Source organism: Cherax quadricarinatus, chromosome 5 (assembly GCF_038502225.1).
Source record: "Cherax quadricarinatus isolate ZL_2023a chromosome 5, ASM3850222v1, whole genome shotgun sequence".
Taxonomy (NCBI): Eukaryota; Metazoa; Arthropoda; class Malacostraca; order Decapoda; family Parastacidae; genus Cherax; species Cherax quadricarinatus.
Genome location: NC_091296.1, coordinates 26,400,252 through 26,425,328, shown reverse-complemented (window position 1 = coordinate 26,425,328; position 25,077 = coordinate 26,400,252). Strand labels below are relative to the sequence as shown.

Here is a 25,077-nt window from a genome sequence, read left to right as displayed (position 1 = left end):
TGGCAAACAGACAGTCATTCAGCGCTATTATCATTACGAACGCCACAAACACAATGTGCACTTTTAGCTAACAAGTTAAAACTAACCCTCGAGGAGAAAAACTAGTTGTTAACAAACACAGCAACAAAAAACTATCACAGAATAACCAGTATCAATTATAAAAACCCATTAATGGTTAACATGAGGTGAGGGTTCGGTACGGGTGAGGCCGGGTCGGGTTACCTGGAGTGCGGGTATTGTGGCCTCTGATATGTTGTGTCACAGGTATTCCCGTATCACCGCCTGGGAACCCGCTACCCGACACTGCCCAAACTCAAGCCCAAAGCCACTGCATCCTGCCCATCGCTTGGACGTAAACATAACGCACTGGGTGTCCTGTGGCTGACTTCATTGATCGGTGGAGTGGGCGGCAGCGGTGGCGGCAGCGGCCCACTTCGCCTGCCCGCTCAACACTCGCAAGCCCCCTTATCATATTAACACATCTTAGGAACATAACTAAGATACCACAACCTACGTTATCCTGGGAACATAGTTATCACATGATATACGATCGCAGAAACAATTATCGTATGGCACATAATTTCAGGAACAGAGTTATCACATGATACATAATCTCGGGAACATAGTTATCCCATGATACACTATCTCAGGAACAGTTTTCACATGATACAAAATTTCTGGAACATACTCATCACTGATATAAGGAACGTAATTATCACATGATACATAATTTCGGGAACACAGTTATCACATGATACATAATTTCGGGAACACAGTTATCACATGATGCATAATCTCGGGAACATAGTTTTCACATGATAAGCTCGGGAACATAGCTATCTATGTTTACTGATTGGTAAACAGGGGCACCCTGCCCCTGTTTACCAATCAGTAAACAGGTACCTAGGAGCTAGTCGGTTAGTATAGATAACATCCTAAGGAAGAGGATACATAGAGCTCCACGGAAATAAGCCCCACTGAATGTCTTGGTTATCCTGGGTTATCCTGGGTAATCCTGGGTTATCCTGAGTTATTAACTCTCAGGGGTTAAAAACCCCGGAAAAAGTCTTCTACGGCTTCCTCCTACATCAGTGTGAGCCAGCACGAAAAGTACCGACTATTTTAAACACACCCATAGAAGCTTACTGTCATTCCCTCGTCTCTCCACCACTACCACACCCACTACCACTATTTACATCTACCACAACCACCATCACCACCACTAGCGCCACCCCTAACCACCTGTACTCTCGCCACTACCGCATCTGCTACCACCACCACCCCTACCACTACTACCACAGCCTTCATACCCAACTCAAAACACACCCCCACCTTGCCTCTTGCTTTCCAAGATAATCTTCCCTTTAAAGCATTAGAAGGAGCTTAAAGCTAGGTGCGGGCGGCTGTTGTGCACGAGTCAAGGGCCCGAGGCAGACTAGGGCAGGCACCCAGAGTCAGGGCGAGTGTGTGCACTTGTAGTCGAGGCGAATTTTCATGATATTTTGTGTGAGAGTGTCGTCGAGGGTAGCCAAACGCATGGTCGACGATCCACAACCTGAGCTCCTGCTGCAGCCGGGGTCCAGGGTGGGCCCTTGGTGGGTTCAGGGTGGGTTCTGGGTGGGTGGGGGTTTGGTACAGGGTGTTGGGTATTGGGAGGGGTGGTGAAGGGGACGGAGAGGTGAGGGAAGTCGCCAGGCACGTACGGTTTAGGGGAGACTGAGAGAGAGGGAGGGTAAGAGAGTGAGGGAGAGAGAGAGAGAGAGAGAGAGAGAGAGAGAGAGAGAGAGAGAGAGAGAGAGAGAGAGAGAGAGAGAGAGAGAGAGAGAGAGAGAGAGAGAGAGAGAGAGGGGTGCTGAGGTAAGTGTACAATGCTTTAGGTTGAGGGAAGTTTTCGAGGGGAAAGTCATGATGAGAGAGAGTACTTCTAAGGAAGTACTTTGAGGGGAGGCTTGTAGGGGGAACACTTGAGGGGAGGTTTTGGGAGAACACTTTGAGGGTTTTTTTGAGGGGGGAACACTTTGAGGGGAGGTTTGTAGGGGTAGAACACTTTGATGAACAGAGACTGTGTCCCTGTGACGATTGACTGGGTCCCTGTGACGACTGACTGGGTCCCTGTGACAACTGACTGGGTCCCTGTGACGACTGACTGGGTCTCTGTGACAACTGACTGGGTCCCTGTGACAACTGACCGGGTCCCTGTGACGACTGACTGGACCTCTGTGACAACTGACTGGGTCCCTGTGACGACCGATTGGATCCCTGTGACGACTGACTGGGTTCCTGTAACGACGATTGAGTCCCTGTAAGAACTGTATCATTGCGAGTACTGTTTGCTTCGTTCACAAAAACACCAGAACTGTTTGGCTGCTCGGCGCTTTCGCTTTTAACTTTTTCTGTTCCTCTTGTTATCAAATTTAAACATCGTTATCATCCTGCTTCTGTCGTGACCACTTCACTCTCATATTAAATGATTAACAATCACTAAGGAAGAAAAACTCCTCAGGTCAGTTTGACACATTCCGCAGACCATATCCGTAAATCACATTGTATCATGCCGCGTCAGCACGTTTTAGACGAAAGAGGAATATACGCATCATTTATGCCGCGAGAGATGTTTGATTTTTAGGGAAGTGACCTTTAAGAAGAGTAACACTCTTCACAAATTTGTTTAAAATGGTACAAAATACCGATAAATCGACGAGAAAGATACTTATGTGAAATAGTTGGGTGTTTTTTTGACTGTTGAAACGTTTCACTTACACGATAGGCATTCTTCAGATACAGAGAATGGATTGAAGGCAGCAGAAGAGATGAGACAAAGATGATATAATCAGTTAATCGTGTAGGAATAGTTTGAGGTTGTCACTCTCTCAAATAGAGAATAGGATCTCACCTCTAGGTAGAACCCAAGGTGTTCCAGCGTTGGTGGAATATTCGAGTGGGACTGGATCCCTGTGAATCTTAATTTCGCTGGTAATAACAATGGTAGAGAATACCCTCAGTATGTAAATAAGACACACAATACAGGTTATGGTATTTTATTGTGAAGACGTTTCGCCCACCAGGCTGGTGAAAAGTCTTTACAACAAATGCCATAACCTGCAATATGTGTCTTATTCACACTTAACTGGGAAACCATGATTAGGAACTGGGTCACTGTGAGTAGGTGGCGAGTTGTCTATATGGGTGCCGGGTTAGGTAGGTGCCTGGCTGGGTGCCGGGCTGGGTGCCTGGCTGGGTACCTGGCTGGGTGCTTGGCTGGGTGTCTAGCTGGGTGCTGGGCTGGGCGCCGGGCTAGGTGCCTGGCTGGATGCCTGGCTGGGTGCCTGGCTGGGTGCCTGGCTGGGTGCCTGGCTGGGTGCCTGGCTGGGTGCCTGGCTGGGTGCCTGGCTGGGTGCCTATGAGCACTACAAAGTGTCTAAACAAAGCTGTCATGACTCTTGCACCGAAGTTCTTCATTAGTCAGTGAGGTGTGTACAGGTGACTCCGTGTCTGGCCCTGGTAAACGGAGCGGCCCCTCTCGTAACGTCTTATAAATGACCGGCTACCAGCGTCTTATAAATGACTTGGTACCCACCTCTCGACGACGGACATTAGTCAAACTCAAATTTAGTCTAGAGGAGTAAATTTTTTTTTTTTTTTTTTGTGTGTGTGTGTGAGGATTTTTAACAGCGCTGCTGCGAGGGAATTACTGCCTTCCGTGGGTTCAATAAAGGACAATTGGTTTAGAGAGATTTATCAAGGGCCTTATACCGGTGAAGGGCACTTGATCCAAGAAAATGGTGCAATCCTCCCTTTCCTCGGACCGAGAGCCTGATTGTCTCCTGTTTTATCCCCAGGCATTTTATGCTCCGTATGGGACCAGCGCTTCCAACACGGGCACATTATTCATCTCAGCTGAGGTCACATCTTTGCTCAGTTTGAACATTAATACCAGAGAACCCAATGATTTCTTTTATCTAGATGGAAATATATGGTGGAATTAAGTGTGTATTTAATTATCCATTTTTGAAAGGTTTGTGAGTCTACTGATCACTCTTTACATACACACAGCGGTCAGTGAAGAGGCGGGGCCAGGAGCTGAGTCTCGACCCGTGCAACCACAATTAGGTGAGTACACACACACACGCACATATATATATATATATATATATATATATATATATATATATATATATATATATATATATATATATATATATGTGTGCAAGGAATTCGCAAGAGCAGGAGAAATATACACAAACACTGATCTCTGGTTGAAGGAGACTCGAACCTACGAACCTTGGAACAAGGTACGCAGTGCTTTACCAATCTACCCACACTGGACCAATACCTTGGAGTCCAGCTTGAACTAGACTTTGATCCAAGGCAGCCAGCTTTCAGGGAGAAGGCCTACAGCTTTTCATCTCATCCCCTGCGTACCTTGTTCCAAGGTTCGTAGGTTCGAGTCTCCTTCAGCCAGAGATCAGTGTTTATAAATATTATATATATATATATATATATATATATATATATATATATATATATATATATATATATATATATATATATATATATATATATATATATATATATATATATATATTCACACAAATGTTATAAAATTAGAGTTTATAAATTTGAATTTAATGGACCAAGTGAGGTGACGCTGCATTAGCAGAACAAAAGAAGACAAATGGTTTTAGTGAACAAGTTACTTGTTAACAATTGTTATCGTCACTGTTGGTGAATTATTAAAATCAGTCTCACGCCCATGTGGTTGTCACCACCTTGCTGCCGCCCACCCCTGAAGGTGGGCGGGCGAGGGACCTCAAAGTGGCGTCGTTATCGAGTATGGGTGTGGGCGGTCACGGGCGGATGAGTGTCTGAGGTTCCGACACAGATGCCGCCCACCACCCCTCGACACGGGCGGGAGGAGAACATGTGATGGGTGGCTGACGCCAGGGAAAAGCTCGAGTGTCAGTGTAGGAAGTGCCACTAGTTGGGCAGGGTGGCCCAGGGGGCACCCCAAGGCACTCGTATAAACACTCTTGCTGCCACTCAAAACTTGCAATAATGATACAGTCGTTAAAACTAATTATGGCTTGCAAAGTACTGAGTAATATAGGTAAAGAAGAGAACGTCAGTGTTTTAGTTTTCCGATATTTGTGTTTATCGGGCAACCACCATCATCAGGTCTCCTTCCCTCCTACACCCGCACTCTGCATCCATCCCAATCCTTCCTCTTCTCTCCTCCCACCTTCTCTTCCTTCTAACCTCCCCTTGCATCCACTTCCTACGTTTCTTCCTCTCTCCCTTCCTCCTCCTCCCCTCTCCTCTCCCCTAGCGGTCCTGCCTCCTAGTAATCATTTGCGAGACCTGCCTCGCCCCAGTGCCTACCATGTGCTGCTCAGCTGTACCATTTAGTGCCTCACAGAGTGCCACCGGACCATCCATTATAAGCAGTCAGCAGCAAACGTTTTAAAGGCAAGCAGGAGGCAGGATACAATAATTCGTGGCATCACGACAGGCCTCGCTTCAATGTTGGTTTCAAGAGCTCCTCGGACTGAGTAATAACTCAAATGGCTTTTTTCGTGCCGTCAGACAGCGGGGCATTTATTGTATTCTTTATATGATCCTCGGTGGCGCATCTGCTGACATCATGGACGCGGGACTCGGCAATTTATGTCCTCAAGTCCACCGTATTTCAATTCTTAAAGTCTTTTGTTTTTAGCCTAAGTTGACATAGATATATTAAGCGTATTAGATGAGACGAGCGGACAGATGACGAAGGCATATCTCGCTTTCAATATGTAATAGATTTTTCCCCTAAATATAAATATACTCTTTGGTTAAATGCATTCAATAAAAGGTGTGGTAAGAACGTGACTATGAAAAAGACCTCTGTTGCTTCACGCCATAAGGTTCATATTCCAACTAAGTCATAGTGCACGTAATGGATCGCACAGGAAAGTGCGTGTTAACTGTCTCTTTAGAATGGTGTAATTACGTCATTATACTCGTAGTGCTATTGAATGCAAGGTAAAATCATCCATACCTCAGTGACTTGTCCGCCTGACCAAACATTGTGTCCAACACGATTACATGATCCTAAAAACGCATAATGACCTTTATAATGAGACTATTATTACCGTTGCTCGTTGTATATAGCGATGATTGTAATGCTTAGCCGATATAGCGGGTCATAGAATGCTGGCTGTAGATAATCCCCGTGAAAGTGGTCACTAAAGCTAATGTTACACGCTATAGTATATGCTATGTTTCCTATTCGCTTGGTTAAGACAAAGGGACCCAGCGGACACATCCCCGCGTTGTTACAATACATAGCAACGCTTAACCCATTAAAAGTGGGAGACTTGACGTGGTACATGGGAGGTTGTCAGTACCACGCAGAGTCTGGGCAAGACATATCTTACTGCCGCCTTCAACCACCTCTCTTATTATGTCTTTAAGAATCTACTCGACATAAGAGTAGAGTTCCCAGAGACTCAGATGCCTGATAAAGACGCAGCTAAATATCGTAACTCATACTTTGTACGTAGTGTCAATGTGAGGTCAGTGACGCTTTATCTTCACGACACCTGGCGGTGCATGATGCTTCCTGACAAACCAGCTGCAGTGACAACATGGGGATGGTATCGTGGATCATTGTCCTCGCGGCCCGGTCTCTGACCAGGCTTCCTATTTGATGGCCTGTTCGATCAGACTGTTGGTGCCCGCTACAATGAGTATCACTGAAACACGTGAATCCGCATGTTGGTTTAAACATTATTTATACTCGTTTTTTTTCTACGGATGTTCGGCTTCAAAACTACAATCGTAGCACAATAAAAAGCCAAAGCGGCTTACTTATTATGCGCCCAACATTCATGTTGTGGACGGCTGCGCAAGTACATACGGATAAGCAAAAAGGTCTAGGAACTAGGCACCAAATGAGTTAAGTACATCTAAATTTATATTTACAATTGCCTTATCTTGTTACAAGCAGATTACGACATTTTCATAATATCTCTATCTTATTTTCTATAATAAGCTAACTTGATATATCACATAGGTTATTATACCTTTAATCTCTATATTGCTCAATAAGCGGACAATTAAGCACACAGTGTTAAAAGAAAGTCATAATGCCAGCCATATACTTTGCATTTAGTCTGATTATCATTTGTGTGTCTGCTAAACTACCAGAAGTACTTAGCGTGTTTACAGTAGAAATTGCTCTACAACGTATTTATCTACGTTCATGTTATCATAGTGAGTGATAGAAATCAGGCTTTTAAATGCATAGTTACATGGATCTTAGAACTCTATAAAACTTTGATTCTGTATTATTATATTAATGAACAGTATAAGTTAAAGTTTAGATGAGGCTACGTATCCTCCTTGTGTATGTCAGAGGTGTGTGTTCACAGTCTTAACTCCTTTACGGTAGTAGTAGTAGTATATGTCAAGATATCTTATTAGTGATAATAACTTACCAGAAACTTCAAACAGATATCCAAAATTTGCTTGTTAGAAATGTAATAAGAATTTGTAAATAATATATACCTAAATGTACTCCTGTTACTCTTTTAAGCGCCTGGCTCCTAAGCCTTTTGTTGTTCCCATATGCACACGCGCTGCCCTTTACTAGATGGATGTAGGGAGCACAACTAGCCGCTTCGCTGACAAAATCTAATCTCATCAATAGCATGGTTATCCGGCTGCGAATATTAATAGCATGATTATCTGGCTACGAACATTAATAGCATGATTATCTGGCTACGAACATTAATAGCATGGTTATTTGGCTACAGACATTAATAGCATAGTTATCTGGCTACAAACATTAATAACATCATTATGTGGCTACGAACATTAATAGCATGGTTATCTGGCTACGAACATTAATAGCATGGTTATTTGGCTACAGACATTAATAGCATAGTTATCTGGCTACAAACATTAATAACATGATTATGTGGCTACGAACATTAATAGCATGGTTATCTGGCTACGAACATTAATAGCATGGTTAGCTGGCTACGAGCATTAATAGCATGATTATCTGGCTACGAACGTTAGGTCTGGCATCACATGGGATAAACGTATCGAGGAAGTGAATTTTAATATTGTATTATTAAGTCGAAGATGCTTTCAGTTTCGAAAGCATTCTGCTAGAAAGAACCAACGTTTTTGTGGAAGATAAGCGTTAAGACACACACACACACACACACACACACACACACACACACACACACACACACACACACACACAATGAATGACATGACGAAAGGGTTAGACTCAGAAGTGTTCTTGTTTGCAGATGATGTGAAGTTAATGCGGAGAATTAAATCGGATGAGAATCAGGTAGGACTTCAAAGAGACCTGGACAGGCTGGACACGTGATCCAGCAACTGGCTTCTCGAATTTAACCCCGCCAAATGCAAAGTCAGGAAGATCGGGGAAGGGCAAAGAAGATCGCAGAGAGTATAGGCTAGATGGCCAAATACTGCAAACCTCACTCAAGAAAAAGAATCTCGGGGTGAGTATAATACCGAACACATCTCCTGAGGCGCACATCAACCAGATAACTGCTGCAGCATATGAGCGCCTGGCAAACCTGAGAATTAACGTTCCGATGCCTCAGTAAGGAATCGTTCCAGACTCCGTACACCGTGTACGTCAGGCCCATACTGGAGTATGCAGCACCAGTTTGGAACCCACACGTGGTCAAGCACGTCAAGAAATTAGAGAAAGTGCAAAGGTTTGCAACAAGGCTAGTTCCAGAGCTAAGGGGAATGTCCTATGAAAAAAGGTTAAGGGAAATCGGCCTGACGACACTGGAGGACAGGAGGGTTAGGGAAGACATGATAACGACATACAAAATACTGCGAGGAATTGACAAGGTAGACAGAGACAGAATGCTCCAGCGATGGGACACAGAAACAAGGGGACACAATTGGAAGTTGAAGATTCAGATGAGTCAAAGAGATGTTAGGATGTATTTCTTTAGCCATAAAGTTGTTAAGAAGTGGAATAGTCTAGCAAGTGACGTATTGGAGGCAGGAACTATACATAATTTTAAAACGAGGTATGATAAAGCTCATGGAGCAGGGAGAGAGAGGACCTATTAGCGGTCAGCGAAGAAGCGGGGCCAGGGGCTATGACTCCTCCCCTGCAACCACATATAGATGAGTACACACACACACACGCACGCGCGCGCGCATAACCATCAAGCGTAGTGTTTAATCGACATGTGCCTAGGACAAAATGGTAACAAACACACACAGTAAAGCTCATGGAACAGGAAGAGAGTGGACCTAGTAGCGACCAGCGAAGAGGTGGGGTCAGGAGCTGTGAATTGACCCCTGCAACCACAAATAGGCGAGTTCAGTTGGGTGAATACACACACACACACACACACACACACACACACACACACACACACACACACACACACACACACACACACACACACACACACACAATATTAACCTAGAACACACTAATATTTAAGAAATGTTTAAAAAAAAAAACATACACAATTTTAGCACTTACATTTTAATGATAGTAATTGGCTCAAAGCAATGAGAGCAACTGCCAGTTTTGGCCGAAGAAACAGCCCCCCCGTCACGGGTAGTTTGGCAGTTAGCACTAATTGCTCATCAAAGAGAGGAGCCATCGAGTGTGTCACATCATTATGTATTTGTTAAGTCCTCTTTAAGATGAAACGTAATATTTTTAGCTGGGGAACGTCGAGAGACCTAACAAAGTTGGTAGTTTGTGTGGCATTACAGTTTAAAGCTAACACACTAATGGCCAAGGGGAGCCAGAACTGTGTGTCAAGACAAGAAGAAAGACACGTGCATATTCATATGACATATATATATATATATATATATATATATATATATATATATATATATATATATATATATATATATATATATATATATATATATATATATATATGCTTAACAATTCGCAAACAGGCGAAATTATTTACAAACATTTTCTCTACGTCCACAGCATGAGGGTCCCCAGGACAGTTCCAGAGGTGGTACCTTCCTATTTTTTCAATAAATTGTATATATATATATATATATATATATATATATATATATATATATATATATATATATATATATATATATATATATAATGTATATATATATATATATATATATATATATATATATATATATATATATATATATATATATATATATATATATATATATTCATAAGAGGTGAGTTTCATACGTTCACATTTTTAGTCTCAGTCCTCTTATGATGTTGCTCTGAATCTTACGTAAACAAATAAAAGTCACTATTACTCTGCTGTTGTTTCTGATGCACAACTTTAAGTATTCTGAGAACCAACTTCAAGAGACATATTTAAGTTTTCTTAATTTAACAGCAGTGTGCACACAATTTTGTTAAAAAATCAGCCAGCGGGCTGGTAGAGAAAAATGTGTTAATTTATTGAAGTGTTAAAGTGGGGGTGACAGAAAACAGTTACCTAGTATTGGAGGGGGAGGTGTTAATGAGGTAGTGACAGAAAACGGTTACCTTTTGTTGGAGAGGAGGTGTTAAAAAGGTGTAAGTAGGTATATTTAGGCAGGTACACATAAGTACAGCTATCATACATAGTCTAAATTACCTAGAATACCACAAAAACAAAAACAAAGTGACTTATTTCCATTGAGGTTCTTGTGTTGAAGGGAAGGTGTTAAAGTGGTGGTGACAGAAAACGGTTACCTTGTGTTGGAGGAGGAGGTGTTAAGGAAGTAGTGACAGAAAACGGTTACCTTGTGTTGGAGGAGAGGTGAACAAGAGCAGCAATACTAACACTCACCTGCAAAGAAAGAAAACGGATTAAGTTTCGTTGCGGAGAAATCTCCATTGAATCGTACTGTATTTTCTACAATATAAATATATATTGTTTTAACTAATGGCTTCTTTACCTTACAAGTGTCACACATGTTTCTATTCTGTTTGCATAAAATAGCTTCAGTAAACAAACTTTCTCAAATAATTAAAAAGCATTAACATCATTCTAGACCAGCTTCATGTGTATATATATATATATATATATATATATATATATATATATATATATATATATATATATATATATATATACACTGAAAGGTGTGTTTGTTTCTACATATATAATTCTTATTCCAAGGGTTAAAGTACTCCTGCTAGGTGGCGAAAAGGTAGGTGTAGCCTTAATGAGCCTACTCTAGTCAATTAGCTTTAAGCCCCATTAACCAGTCTCATACATTTAACGTGCCCAGTGTATTATAAATCTATAAATTATACGAAGTGTACACAAAATGATGCAATAGTGAATCTATGCCTTCAACATTATCTGGTCATTCCTTCATTTGTCTGGACTTACGTTTATATATAACCTGCTTCCTGTAAGACCCTTGTGGGTTTAGAGCTTAGTTTTTTATTGTAGCAATAATAATATATAACCTGCTTATCTTATGTGGGTCATAACCTTAAACAAAGGTGTTTTGTGGATGATAAAGGGTTCTTGATCCATGGAAGTGATTCCAGCCTGATTACCTCTCATTCCCCATAATGATGATAATAATAAACCTACCTAACTAATATCTGACATAACATTTTTCAAGTTTCAACTGTGGTTCAAAGGTAAATGAAAACATTAAAACGTGACAAGATCCAGCTTAATTATTGTTGATGAGAGTGTAAAGTCTTGGAACAATTAGGAGTCATCACATTACATGCTTTAATAACATCCTACCCACCTCGCTTTCTCTATTCATCCCATACACGCCCTTTCTTTTTGTAAATTCTAGTTCTGCTTTCTCTCTACGTCTCCAGCCAAGCCCCGCCTTTACTGTGCAAAGCCCTTATGAGAGAGAGAGAGAGAGCGAGAGAGAGATAACAGAGGGACAACAAATGATGGATAGCAGAGGTGGTGCGTATGTGCTAGGTTTAGCAGAACAGCTTCTGGCACTGCTAGTTAAGGTGTTCGGAGATCAAGCTGCAGCTACTAACATCTACTAAAGCGTTTTCCTCCTCCTCCTCCTCCTGGATACAGCAAAACCTTGGTGGATTCTCCTGGTGCCCTCAACCATTGCATAAAAATTGAATGAAACATAACGTTCGTAGTGTTGTGGAAATCACCAGCACGTTCCTCTCAGTCTGCTTTATCGACCTTAAGGAATCTGCAAAGGAAGCTTTATGCGGTGCAGGAAGTTTAAAAGAGAGAGAGAGAGAGAGAGAGAGAGAGAGAGAAAGAGAGAGAGAGATGTTTGTGTCTGAGAAAGATGTTTATGTCAATAGAGATAAAGATGGTTCTCTCAGAGAAAAATATATTTGTGTCAGAAAGATGTTTTATATCTGAGAGAAGAAGATTCTTTTGTATCTGAGAAAAAGAAGTTTGTCCGAGACATGCTTATGCCTGAGGGAGAAATATGTTTGTATCTGAAAGATATTCGTGACTGAGAAAGATGTTTGTATCTGAAAGATATTCGTGACTGAGAAAGATGATCGTGACTGAGAAAGATGATCGTGACTGAGAAAGATATGATCGTGACTGAGAAAGATGATCGTGACTGAGAAAGATGATCGTGACTGAGAAAGATGATCGTGACTGAGAAAGATATTCGTGACTGAGAAAGATGATCGTGACTGAGAAAGATGATCGTGACTGAGAAAGATGATCGTGACTGAGAAAGATGATCGTGACTGAGAAAGATATTCGTGACTGAGAAAGATGATCGTGACTGAGAAAGATGATCGTGACTGAGAAAGATGATCGTGACTGAGAAAGATGATCGTGACTGAGAAAGATGATCGTGACTGAGAAAGATATTCGTGACTGAGAAAGATGATCGTGACTGAGAAAGATGATCGTGACTGAGAAAGATGATCGTGACTGAGAAAGATATTCGTGACTGAGAAAGATGATCGTGACTGAGAAAGATGATCGTGACTGAGAAAGATGATCGTGACTGAGAAAGATATTCGTGACTGAGAAAGATGATCGTGACTGAGAAAGATGATCGTGACTGAGAAAGATGATCGTGACTGAGAAAGATGATCGTGACTAACATCTTTAGCGACGAAACTCGAGCAGTTTCTGTATTTTTTTTTTTTTTTTAGTGAGAGAGTTTTTTAAAACTCATGTAGACTAGTCTTGAGTAAACTCATGAATACCAATGTATATTCAAGAACACCTACGTACATTCATGTACACTACTGTACACTTGTATCTATTTCTCTTCATACATGGAGAGAGAGAGAGAGAGAGAGAGAGAGAGAGAGAGAGAAGAAGAAGAAGAAGAAGAAGAAGAAGAAGAAGAAGAAGAAGAAGGAGAAGGAACAATAACCTGAAAACAGAAGAACAATAAAGGGTGAGGCATCTAGATAAGCTGGCGTGAATTTCCCGTAGACTTTATCTCCCTTCTGCTACAGTACTACTTTGCATACATATATATATATATATATATATATATATATATATATATATATATATATATATATATATATATATATATATATATATATATATATATATATATATATATATATATATATATATATATATATATATATATATATATATATATATATCTGGGCAATACCATATCAACTGTGATAAGCTTAGAAAGCATGAGTGAAGCCAAGACAAACATAACTAACCAGAGTATTTACCTTTGGAGGAGTTCTCGCCAAAATAATAGGCTCCCGACACTGCAAATGAAGACATTATAGATTTATAATCAAGTTAATGCACAAAATACGTGTATAAATACATGTTAATTTTTAAAAGAAAATGCAGGAGAGAGAGAGAGAGAGAGAGAGAGAGAGAGAGAGAGAGAGAGAGAGAGAGAGAGAGAAATTTCCTTTGCCGGGATGAACTGTACATTTGAAATCTGAATAGGGTCGGTGGGGACATAGGGGAAAAAAGTAAGAGGCAAGGAAACAGGATATATACCCAGAGAAGTGGGTATATCCCTCAGTGTATATACACCCAAAGATACCTTTAGTCTTACCCTAAGAATTAAAGTATCCTTGATGTTAGTGATTAGTTAGCCACAATATTTGACTTCACTGGGTTACCCTGGATTAAATATGTAAAATGCATTTTCTCCTAAGACCATTTTAAACTGTGGATGTTGTGCACTCAGAGCTAAAATAAAACATTATACAGGTTCATTGTACATTATTATACACATAGTGTTCTTATACAATGGTTGTTATGAAAAGATAACTGTTATAGGCATACTATGATGGTAATTATGGAGATTAACCCTGCGATAACGTTAACATAAAGTCAGTGTGAGTTACTTCCATTGAGGTTCTGGTGTAGTCGATAGATGCTAGACGTAAACTAAAGGAAGGGGCGAGGAAGAGGAAAGAATGACAGGGAAGGGAAGAACACTGGTAACAGAGTAGGGAAAGGGAAGAAGGGAAGGAATGGGGTACAGTGAGAAAGGAGAGGTGTAGATGAAGGGGAGAGAAGCGGAGAGGAGAGAGGAAGATGAGGAGGGAAACCGGCGGAGAGGAAGGGGAAGTAATTTAGAGATGGGAGAGAATAGCAACAGTATAAGGGGAGGGAGTAGAGAAGTGGGGTGAAAGGAAAGGGTAGAAAGATGGGGAGTGTATTGAAGGGAAATAAGGGAGGTGTCAGTTTCATGACTCATTCATTTGTTCCTTTCATTTATTTCTAAGCCAAACCTATAGTCACGTCACACAACGTTGGGCATCTAATCAACAACGGGTACATCAAAGAGATATATGTTTCTAGTATTGTGACTATGTGTTCCGTTGTAGCTCCCAGCAACAGTAGAAGCGCTGGGATATCCCTAAAAGTTTATTTATGTACAAATAAATTTTGGGATGGATGATAAATATATGGTAACATATATGTAAATTACCTAGGATAATCACCTCGAAAAAATCCCAGCCCTATATCACTCTCTTATTTACCCCTATCTCACCTATGGAATTTGTGCATGGGGCTCAACAACAATTAACCATCTCAGACCACTAATTACCCAACAAAAGGCTGCAGTTAGAATGATAACAAATTCTCACTACAGGCAGCACACTCCACCAATATTCAAAACACTCAACCTACTCACCATACAAAACATCCATACTTATTACTGCACCTATTACATACATAGAACACTTAACTCTGATATTAACCCTCCCCTCAAGCATCTCCTTGCCAACCTCAACAGAACACATGACCATAACACAAGGCACAGATCACTCTTTGATGTTCCTCGTGTCCATCTCACATTATGCAAAAACTCAATGCACATAAAAGGCCCTAAAATCTGGAATTCATTACCTGTAAATATAAAAGAAACACTACCTGTTTATAAATTCAAGTCTCTTCTCAAAGATCACTTACTCACCCAAAACCAAATAAATACTGAATAACTGAACCTTATAAATTGTATATCTTAAATGTTTCTCACAATTATATCACATAAATGTTAAACCTAAAACCCAATCTAACTTTATTATTTTTTAAATACACTCCATAACAGAATACTCCATACGACTGAATGTACAACAATGCATGCAACCATATGACCTGTCTTTGTAATACTCATTTGTGCTTTATAGTTATCTGTTTACAATAATGTATTATCACTGATTTCATCATTGCTTAGTTAATTTTAAGCCAGCCCGTAATGCTATGCATAGTATAAGTGGCTTTGGCATGCTGCTCTTATCTGTATTTTTTTTGTACCTCTGTATGTATGCTCAAATTGTAAATAAATAAATAAATAAATAAATAAATAAATAAATTGGGGCCCTTACACTAGCTAACAATTAGCTTAACTTTTAAATGACGATAGCTACAGGAAACCTCTTACATTATCTTAGGTCTAGCTTATGCCGCGGGGAGATTAGGGCAAGACATCGCCCACAAATGTGAGCAAAATTTACACAGATATGTTAAAAAACAAGTTAAAATTCCCCCAAAGAGCATCACTCCGCTGGGCGAGAGAAATGGAATGGTCTACCCTGCGATTTAGAAAAAGAAGTATGCAGGTCAGTGTTCCTACCACTAGGTGGCAGCACCTATCAAACCCGCCACTCTGCACGCTGCTGACATCTGTTGTCAGGAACTCAAACTGAGACCTGTGTGACTTCGAACCCAAATATTTTGATTTCGCAACATCACCATGAAAATAGTTAAGTGGATTATTATTATTATAATTATGGGGGAGCGCTAACCCCGTAGGATTATACAGCGCCTGTGGGGGGGGTAGAAGGTATTCAGGCTCAATTCAGGGAACCGGAGCACAAATCCAATTCCCTAGATCAAGAGCCCCTCACCAGCGTCAAAGACCCTCCCTTGAGGGGATAGTTAAGTGGAAGGAGAGAGAAATCAAGTAGGTAAATAACGAATGCAAAACTTTGAACAATCTTCCATGTGAAAATAAGGTCTGAAACAGTTCATCAAATAATATAGCCTAATATATATATATATATATATATATATATATATATATATATATATATATATATATATATATATATATATATATATATATATATATATATATATATATATATACGAATATATGATTGTATGTATGTATTTGCCTTATGTATGTATATACGGTATGTATTATGTATGTGTACTCCGGGCTTGAGAAAATGAATCCCAACTGCATCAAACGTGTTCTTGTGCGCGCGTGGATGACTGTGTGTGTGTGTGTGTGTGTGTGTGAACTCACGTAGTTGGGGTTGCAGGGGTCGAGCCATAGCTCCTGGCCCCGCCTCTTCACTGGTCGCTACTGGGTCACTCTCCCTGAACCATGAGCTTTATCATACCTCTTCTTAAAGCTATGAATGGATCCTGCCTCCACTACATCGCTTCCCAAACTATTCCACTTCCTGATTACTTTGTGACTGAAGAAATACTTCCTAACATCTCTGTAATTCATCTGAGTCTTCAATTTCCAACTGTGACCCCTTGTTGCTGTGTCCCATCTCTGGAACATCCTGTCTCTGTCCACCTTGTCAATTCCTCTCAGTATTTTATATGTCGTTATCATGTCTCCCCTATCTCTCCTGTCCTCCAGTGCCGTCAGGTCGATTTCCTTTAACCTCTCCTCGTAGGATATACCCCTTAGCTCTGGGACTAGTCTTGTTGCAAACTTTTGCACTTTCTCTAGTTTCTTTACGTGCTTAGCTAGGTGTGGGTTCCAAACTGGTGCCGCATACTCCAATATGGGCCTAACGTACACAGTGTACAGGGTCCTGAACGATTCTTTGTTAAGATGTCAGAATGTTGTTCTTAGGTTTGCTAGGCGCCCACATGCTGCAGCAGTTATTTGGTTGATGTGCGCCTCAGGAGATGTGCCTGGTGTTGTACTCACCCCAAGATCCTTTTCCTTGGGTGAGGTTTGTAGTCTCTGGCCCCCTAGACTGAACTCCGTCTGTGGTCTTATGTGCACTTCCATAATCTTTATGACTTTGCACTTGGTGGGGTTGAACTCCAGGAGCCAATTGCTGGACCAGGTCTGCAGCCTGTCCAGATCCCTTTGTAGTTCTGCCCAGTCCTCGTCCGATTGAATTCTTCTCAACAACTTCACGTCATCTGCAAACAGGGGTACTTTAGAGTCTATTCCTTCCGTCATGTCGTTCACAAATACCAGAAACAGCAGTGGTCCAAGGACTGACCCCTGTGGAACCCCACTCGTCACAGGCGCCCACGCTGACACCTCGCCAGGTATCATGACTCGCTGATGTCTTCCTGACAAGTATTCTCTGATCCATTATAGTGCTTTCCCTGTTATCCCTGCCTGGTCCTCCAGTTTTTGCACTAATCTCTTGTGTGGAACTGTGTCAAACGCCTTCTTACAGTCCAAGAAAATGTGTGTGTGTGTGTGTGTGTGTGTGTGTGTGTGTGTTTGCTTCTGTCTCTGTTAGTTCTAAACTTTATTGTGTAATTACCCAATTAAGAGTTCCAGTGTCTTTTCTGGTTGACTTGTTTCGGATGTATCGTAACCCATTATGAAGCTTTGCATTATTATCTCATCCACTATGCCATTCTTCAGTCTGTTGCACTTCTCCACTACAAATATAAATTTGAGAACTGGTCGAATATACTAAATATATTACTATGATATCCTCTTCATTGAGATTTCCAAATTCCACTGTTATATTTGTGAGTTTATCAAGCAATGGTGATGCTGTTCTGTTTGCGTGTTATTAGCGGCAATATATTTGATGCGATGGGAACTCCTGGAGCCTTTTCGTTATTCTTTTCTGTAAGTTGTTTCCTTTCTCATATTATATACTTTATTTCATCTCCCTGTTCATTCTCCAGTTTTCAGTATTTTGTGTTTTCTGAGTTGAATTAAAGTAGCAAATTTTTCTAACCCTTCCTAGGCCTGGTTATGAACCAGGCCGCGGGGGCGTTGACCCCCAGTAATACCCTCTAGGTTTAACTGGTTGAAGTTATTTTGTAGTTTTAAGCTGTTCTCTTCGGTCTGGTTCCCATTAGTTTAGATTTGTGTGCGACCATTGATATGAAGGAGTGCTGAGCCTTCAAGGAGGAGCATGGGAACCAGAAGGAAACCCAGTGGTGCCTCGCTCATTATATTCCCTCGTCCTGATGCTATGTAGTACCTCACCATGACTCTCTCCCTTATGTTTTTGTAAGCATTCCTTTATTTGTTATTTTACCCCATGTGTGTGTGTGTTTGTGTGTGTACACATACATACATACATACGTACATACATACATACATACATACATACATACATACATACATACATATATACATGCATACATACACACACACACACAGAGGAGCTATGGGTCGACCCCTGCAACCACAAATAGGTGAGTACACACAAACACGTTTGCGCACGAACACACACACACACGTATTAACACACACACACACACGTATTAACACACATACACAACAATACATGTATACGCACCCACGAACACACACACGCACGAACACACGAGCGGACACTCTCACTCGCAGGCACACACACATTCGCGTGCGCGCACACACACACACACACACACACACACACACACACACACACACACACACACACACACACGCACGCACGCACGCACACACACACGCACGCACACACACACACACACACACACACACACACACACACACACACACACGCGCATACACACACACACACAGGAAGTGGAATAGTCTGGTAAATGTAGTGAAGGCAGGAACCATACATAGTTTTAAGACGAGATATGATAAAGCTCATGGAGCAGGGAGAGAGAGGACCTAGTAGAGATCAGTGAAGAGGCAAGGCCAGGAGCTATGTCTCGACCCCTGCAACCACAAATAGGTGAGTACAAATAGGTGAATACACACACACACACACACACACACACACACACACACATGCAAAGGTATGCAACAAGACTAGTCCCGGAGCTAAGGGGTATGTCCTACGAGGAGAGGTTAAAGGAAATCGACCTGACGACACTGGAGGACAAGAGAGATAGGGGGGCATGATAACGACATATATAATACTGAGAGGAATCAACAAGGTGGACAGAGACAGAATATTCCAGAGATGGGACACAGCAACAAGGGGTAACAGTCGGAAGTTGAAGACTCAAATGAATCACAGGGATGTTAGGAAGTATTTCTTCAAACACAGAGTTATCAGGAAGTGGAATAGTCTGGGAAGCGATGTAGTGGAGGCAGGATCCATACATAACTTTAAGAAGACGTATGGTAAAGCTTATGGAGCAGGAAGAGTGACCCAGTAGCGGCCAGTGAAGAAGCGGGGCCAGGAGCTGTGAATCGACCCTTGCAACCACAACTAGGTAAGTACACACGCACGCACGCACACTCACACAAGTTTGTGCCTGTATGCGTCTGCGACTGTGCGCGCGCGGTCGTGTACGTACTGTACATGCGTATTAAGCAAGTTTTTCTAATGGTAGGAAAACGGGAGACTAGGAGAGCGGAGGAACAACCTAGAAACAAGAGCTGAACAACGGTCACCTCACGACACACAACAACAGTTTAGAGAAAGATACGAAATAGGAAATTTTTTCTCATAGAAAACACCGGATGCTGGCCACTCTCACCTGTCCGAACGCGCGTGTCATGGCTTCCAGGGACACCCTTGCATTCCACTCACATGATGAATAATTTCCGCATTTGCCCATTCGTCCTTCGTTGCTCCAAAAATAACACCAAGGCAATTCATATGGCTGCTGTTTCTAAGTTTTAAAAGCTACCCCTACAGCAGCACTGATGAGAATGTCTCACAGAATCGGAAACACTGACGTGACGATGCGTGGGAAAGTGCCCAGTCACCATAGCCAGACGGAAGTAAACTCTGCGGGAGTTGCACGGAGTCTTTTAGAATCAGGAATAATTCTACGGGAATTTTACTCCACATCTTGGTAAGGTGTAAAGTGCACTGGGATTTGTACTGGGATACACATGTATATTACCCCACTGCAAACACCGGTCATAAAAATAATATTAACGTTAATGATGATAATGCTACTTCTACCACTATTACTACTACTACTACTAATAATAATGATTTTCATAAGAATAATTATATAATCATAATAAGTGATACTACTACTACTATTATTGATTTTATTAATCACTATTATTATAATAATAATAATATTACTACTACTATCAATAACAAATAATTTGCCACCCATTTGCTTTCAGAAAATTATACATTCAGAAAGACTGCTAAAAACTGTGATGGCACGCGACCCTCACTACTGCGGCACCAATAAATTAAAACTGTCCGCCACAGTATGTGTATAATGTAGCAGTGGAGCGCCTGTTCCAGCCTTAATGGCAACAGTAAACACTTTATTACCTTCCGTCAGCAGTTTAATATGAGCGGAGAAGAAATAAGTGTGACAGAGGAGCGAGTCGAGGTCGAGGCGGCCATGAAGTACTAGTTGGTTCTATGACACACAGCCAGGTGTCACCCTCTTCTTATAACTTCTGTGTCACCTTTCTCAATAATGAGTCGTAATGACGATTTCACATCGTCTTTATACCATAGGTAGACGGACGTCTATATATCGTAGGTATATGCGTCTAAATACCGTAGGTAGATAGACATCTATATTCCGTAGGCAAATGCGTATTGGCATATTGTCTATACAGAGTATTGTCTATATATGAACGAGTGTTCTCTATATAATGTAGGTAATGTCTATATGCTGTATATACAGTAGGTATATAGACAATACCTTCTTGATTTTGACTTTCTTAGACGATATTCCATTATCTTTAATATTTTTAATTTAAAAAGCGATAATATCTTATTGATTTTAACACTCTCAGACAATATTCCATTAACTTTGATCTTTTTTAAAATTCAAAACATCACAATGTTTTCTTGATTTTTATATTCTTAGTCAAAATTCCCTTATTCTTTCATTATTTGATTTGAAAACACGTCAAAAGTTTGAATACGGTAACACTGAGTTCGCCTCAAGAGATGGAGGTCAATATATCTTTGTCATTTTTGGATGTTAGCGATGACAAGACCATTGAGATGCTTTTAATGCTGTGATCTACCTAAACCCTGTTTTTACGAGTTTGTGCTGTTAAGTTTCTCTCCTCATTTTCCATTACTTATATAAAGTAACTTGGTGTCTACCCCTACAAACCCAACAATAATAATAATAATAATAATAACAGAACGCTTCTTACTGAGTCTTCCATACTTCCTCTGTTTACTTTAATTTATTAATAGAGCTCGTGCGACTGAGGACTTTAATTAATAATAATAATGTTTCCTGGTAATTTTCGTAAATAAGTATACTGGCAAAGCTCCAAATTTTTTAAATGGATTTTCCAGCTAAGACAGTTGATAGTGTGCCCATGAAAACAGTGCATTTGTGATAATAAATCTTTTTTTTTTTGTTACGTATCAGACTCATTTATCTGTTTACTGACTTTTATCTTCGAGTAAATATTATAATTAGCTTTCAAATCATGCAGCACAATTAATAAATTCTTTAAAGCAACAGATTATGAGTCCTCTGGATGTTGATATAATAATATCGACGACTTGAATGATACCACTCAAGTGTATACATTTTTATTATAATCTTTTCGGTGCTGGGACCTTGGTCACTGTCTTACGTTTCGGTGCTGGGACCTGGGTCACTGTCTTACGTTTCGGTGCTGGGACCTTGGTCACTGTCTTACGTTTCGGTACTGGGACCTTGGTCACTCCAGATTTAAAGTAACCAAAGTCCAGGTACAGAAATGTTTCCAGTATAGATGCCCTAGGTGCATGCACTTGAGACGTCTAGTGTATACAAACACATGTGTGAGAGCTGTAAGGCCTTTTACATTACTGGTAAGATGAAGAGGAGGTCACGTAAGATATAGACAAAGCACGATACTGGTGCCTCCAGGCTACGCTAATGCGAATACAAAATACAACCCATCGAATTCAAGGAGATTTCGGTTAAGCCAAACCTATGCCCAACTCATCCTAGATTAAGAAGTCATCGGAAGGAATGGTAGACCTCCTGCAATGTATTTAATTACCTGACTCCATGAACGTAAAGGAACATCAAGCCGGACGATTCTTGCAGGAACTGCACCAGCGTTCAGCCCCGTTAAGGAACACTGCCACACTCTTGACCACTCCATAGTTAACCTGGGTTTCTTGGTTATAGCTCAGGTGTCAGTAAGTGACCTTTTTATCATGGAAAGGCTGCTGACACATTTCTACAAGTCTGGTATAAGTGATAACTATAGCTCTGTACAGCTGTTATGTTTATTGATACAATTAAAGGGTGTTGGTTGTACTTAAATACATTTTTTTTTGTAATTACACAAGCTATTCGTGTGTGTGTGTGTGTGTGTGTGTGTGTGTGTGTGTGTAATTACCTTTTCATGGTTGCAGTAGTGAATATAATCTCGCGGTGTCACGTCATTCCTTTAACGTTTTTCACAATTATTTTTAAACTCTGGACAGTTTTTATGCATTCTCAGCTTCCTTCTGGAGCTCAGTCTTCTCATCAACTGCCCTATTTGTAAAAATATTTCCTGCGGTCTTTCATATACCTCTTGTTACACATCTTAGTGCGTGTTCTCTTGTCCTTTCTGGTGCTAGTTCCAATAATATTCCTTCTTTCTCAGAACCTCTCATAAGAAGTCATAATATCTCATGTAATATTTTATAATGAAAGTGAATTGTGTGTTTTCGGTCTTTCTTCACATTTTACATTTCTGAAATACGATGTTTATTGTGTTAGTTCTCTGAAATATTTATAGTTTACAACAACCGAAGACTCGAGGCACAGACCAAGATGTTTATAAATGAAATATTTTGCTACAGGTGGCTTCCATGAGTTGTCAGAATTAAAGAAACCACTTTGGGCGAAACGTTTCCTCAATAATTGTCTTTATCAGTGCGTACATCTCTTTTAATTACAAGATGTCGGTTTCTTCATACCACTTCCACACAAAGACTATAATTTTTCTGGCAATATATGGTGTAAATAATTGCTCGATAATGTCCCAGTTCCAAAACTTCATTTTTGTACATGACAAACACTGCTATTGTTAACTTGTGTAAATTTTGAAAACCTTGGTAATTGTTACCGAGAAATTGGTTTATAAAGCCACTTGAGCAAACAACAGGACATATTAAAAAAAAAGTTTCGGTCTTGGGACCTTGATTACTGAACATTTCGGTCCCAGGACTGAAACATTTCTAATACATATGTCCTAGTGTTTGGTCATGTGTCTTTTTAAACTAGTTTTGTATCTTCATCTCAAGTTTTTTCCTTACAGTCGATGTCCTCAAGATTTCAATATTTTGTTAATGTTTTTTCACGGAGCCTTTGTGTACAAATACCTATTATTATGTGTGTGTGTGTGTGTGTGTGTGTGTGTGTGTGTGTGTGTGTGTGTGTGTGTGTGTGTGTGTGTGTGTGTGTGTGTGTGTGTGTTGTCCTAGTATGTGTGTTTAATAAAGTCATATTTTTATACACGTATTCAAATATTGCATTATGCTCAAAAATCAAGAGGGGGAGAGTGATGGGAGGTGGAAGTGGGAGGGGAGGCTTGAGGTTGATGGGAAGGGGAAGTGGGAAGAGAGGAAGGAGGGCATGTGAAAGGGGAGGAGGAAGGGGAACAGGGAGGAGATGAGAGAGGGGTGAAGGGAGAGGAGGAGGGACGGCATGTAAGAGGGGAGGAGGCAGGGGCTGTGAGAGATAGGAGGGAGGGAATGTGAGAGGGGAGGAGGGAGGGGATGTGAGAGGGGAGGAGGGAGGGGATGTGAGAGGGGAGGAGGGAGGGGATGTGAGAGGGGAGGAGAGAGGGTTTCCTTCAGATATATTTCACTATTGATCTTTAAATTTCCAGTTTGTAAGGGACGACTAGGCGGCCCAGGTTCACCTGCTTTCATCTCTGCTATCATCGTACTGATGCCATTAACTATCACCTGAGAGGCTCCTCTCTGCATAATCACCTTCTAAAGCGTCTTCTATAAGTGGATATGACTTAGGAGGAGGTTGTGAGGCACCTGGTCTCCTGAAGATTGCTTAGGAGACGGTAAGTTGTCGTCACCTAGTCACCTGACACGGGCCACAGCTTTCACACGCTTCTTTAAGAACGGTTTTTTTTAATGAGCTCGTATCATGCTATTTCTTAATTAAGCTGCATCTTATTATGAGGTCAGGTAATGTAACTCAAATTTGTGAGTCCTGCCTCATTAAGGTGGTGCCTGGATGCTTCTCAAGGGATCGCCATCCAAGGAATCGAAGCTGATCCACGGAATGGAAGGTTAGCTCCATTTTCCAATAATACAATATATAAAATATACTAGTAATATTATCCTGCGGCATCACTATCATATATATATATATATATATATATATATATATATATATATATATATATATATATATATATATATATATATATATATATATATATATATATACACACAAATAACCCGCACATAAATGAGAGAAGCTTACGACGACGTTTCGGTCCGACTTGGACCCTTGACAAAGTGCGGGTTATTTGTGTATCGTTCCAGTCACGGTATTG

The 25,077-nt window shown here is 40.7% G+C and overlaps 1 protein-coding gene across 13 annotated transcripts in view; it reads right to left on the bottom strand.

Moving 5' to 3' along the window:
• LOC128684792 (paired box protein Pax-5-like) overlaps positions 1-25,077 on the bottom strand; it is a 463,405-nt gene that overhangs the window by 249,263 nt on the left and 189,065 nt on the right. For 12 of the 13 annotated variants that reach the window (XM_070101246.1, XM_070101285.1, XM_070101288.1 and 9 more), the window contains one exon: positions 13,682-13,720. The exons of the other annotated variant lie outside the window; for it this stretch is intronic. In XM_070101246.1, the coding sequence (XP_069957347.1) occupies positions 13,682-13,720 (39 nt within the window). The remainder of the gene's footprint in view (positions 1-13,681; positions 13,721-25,077) is intronic. 13 annotated transcript variants of the gene reach the window in all.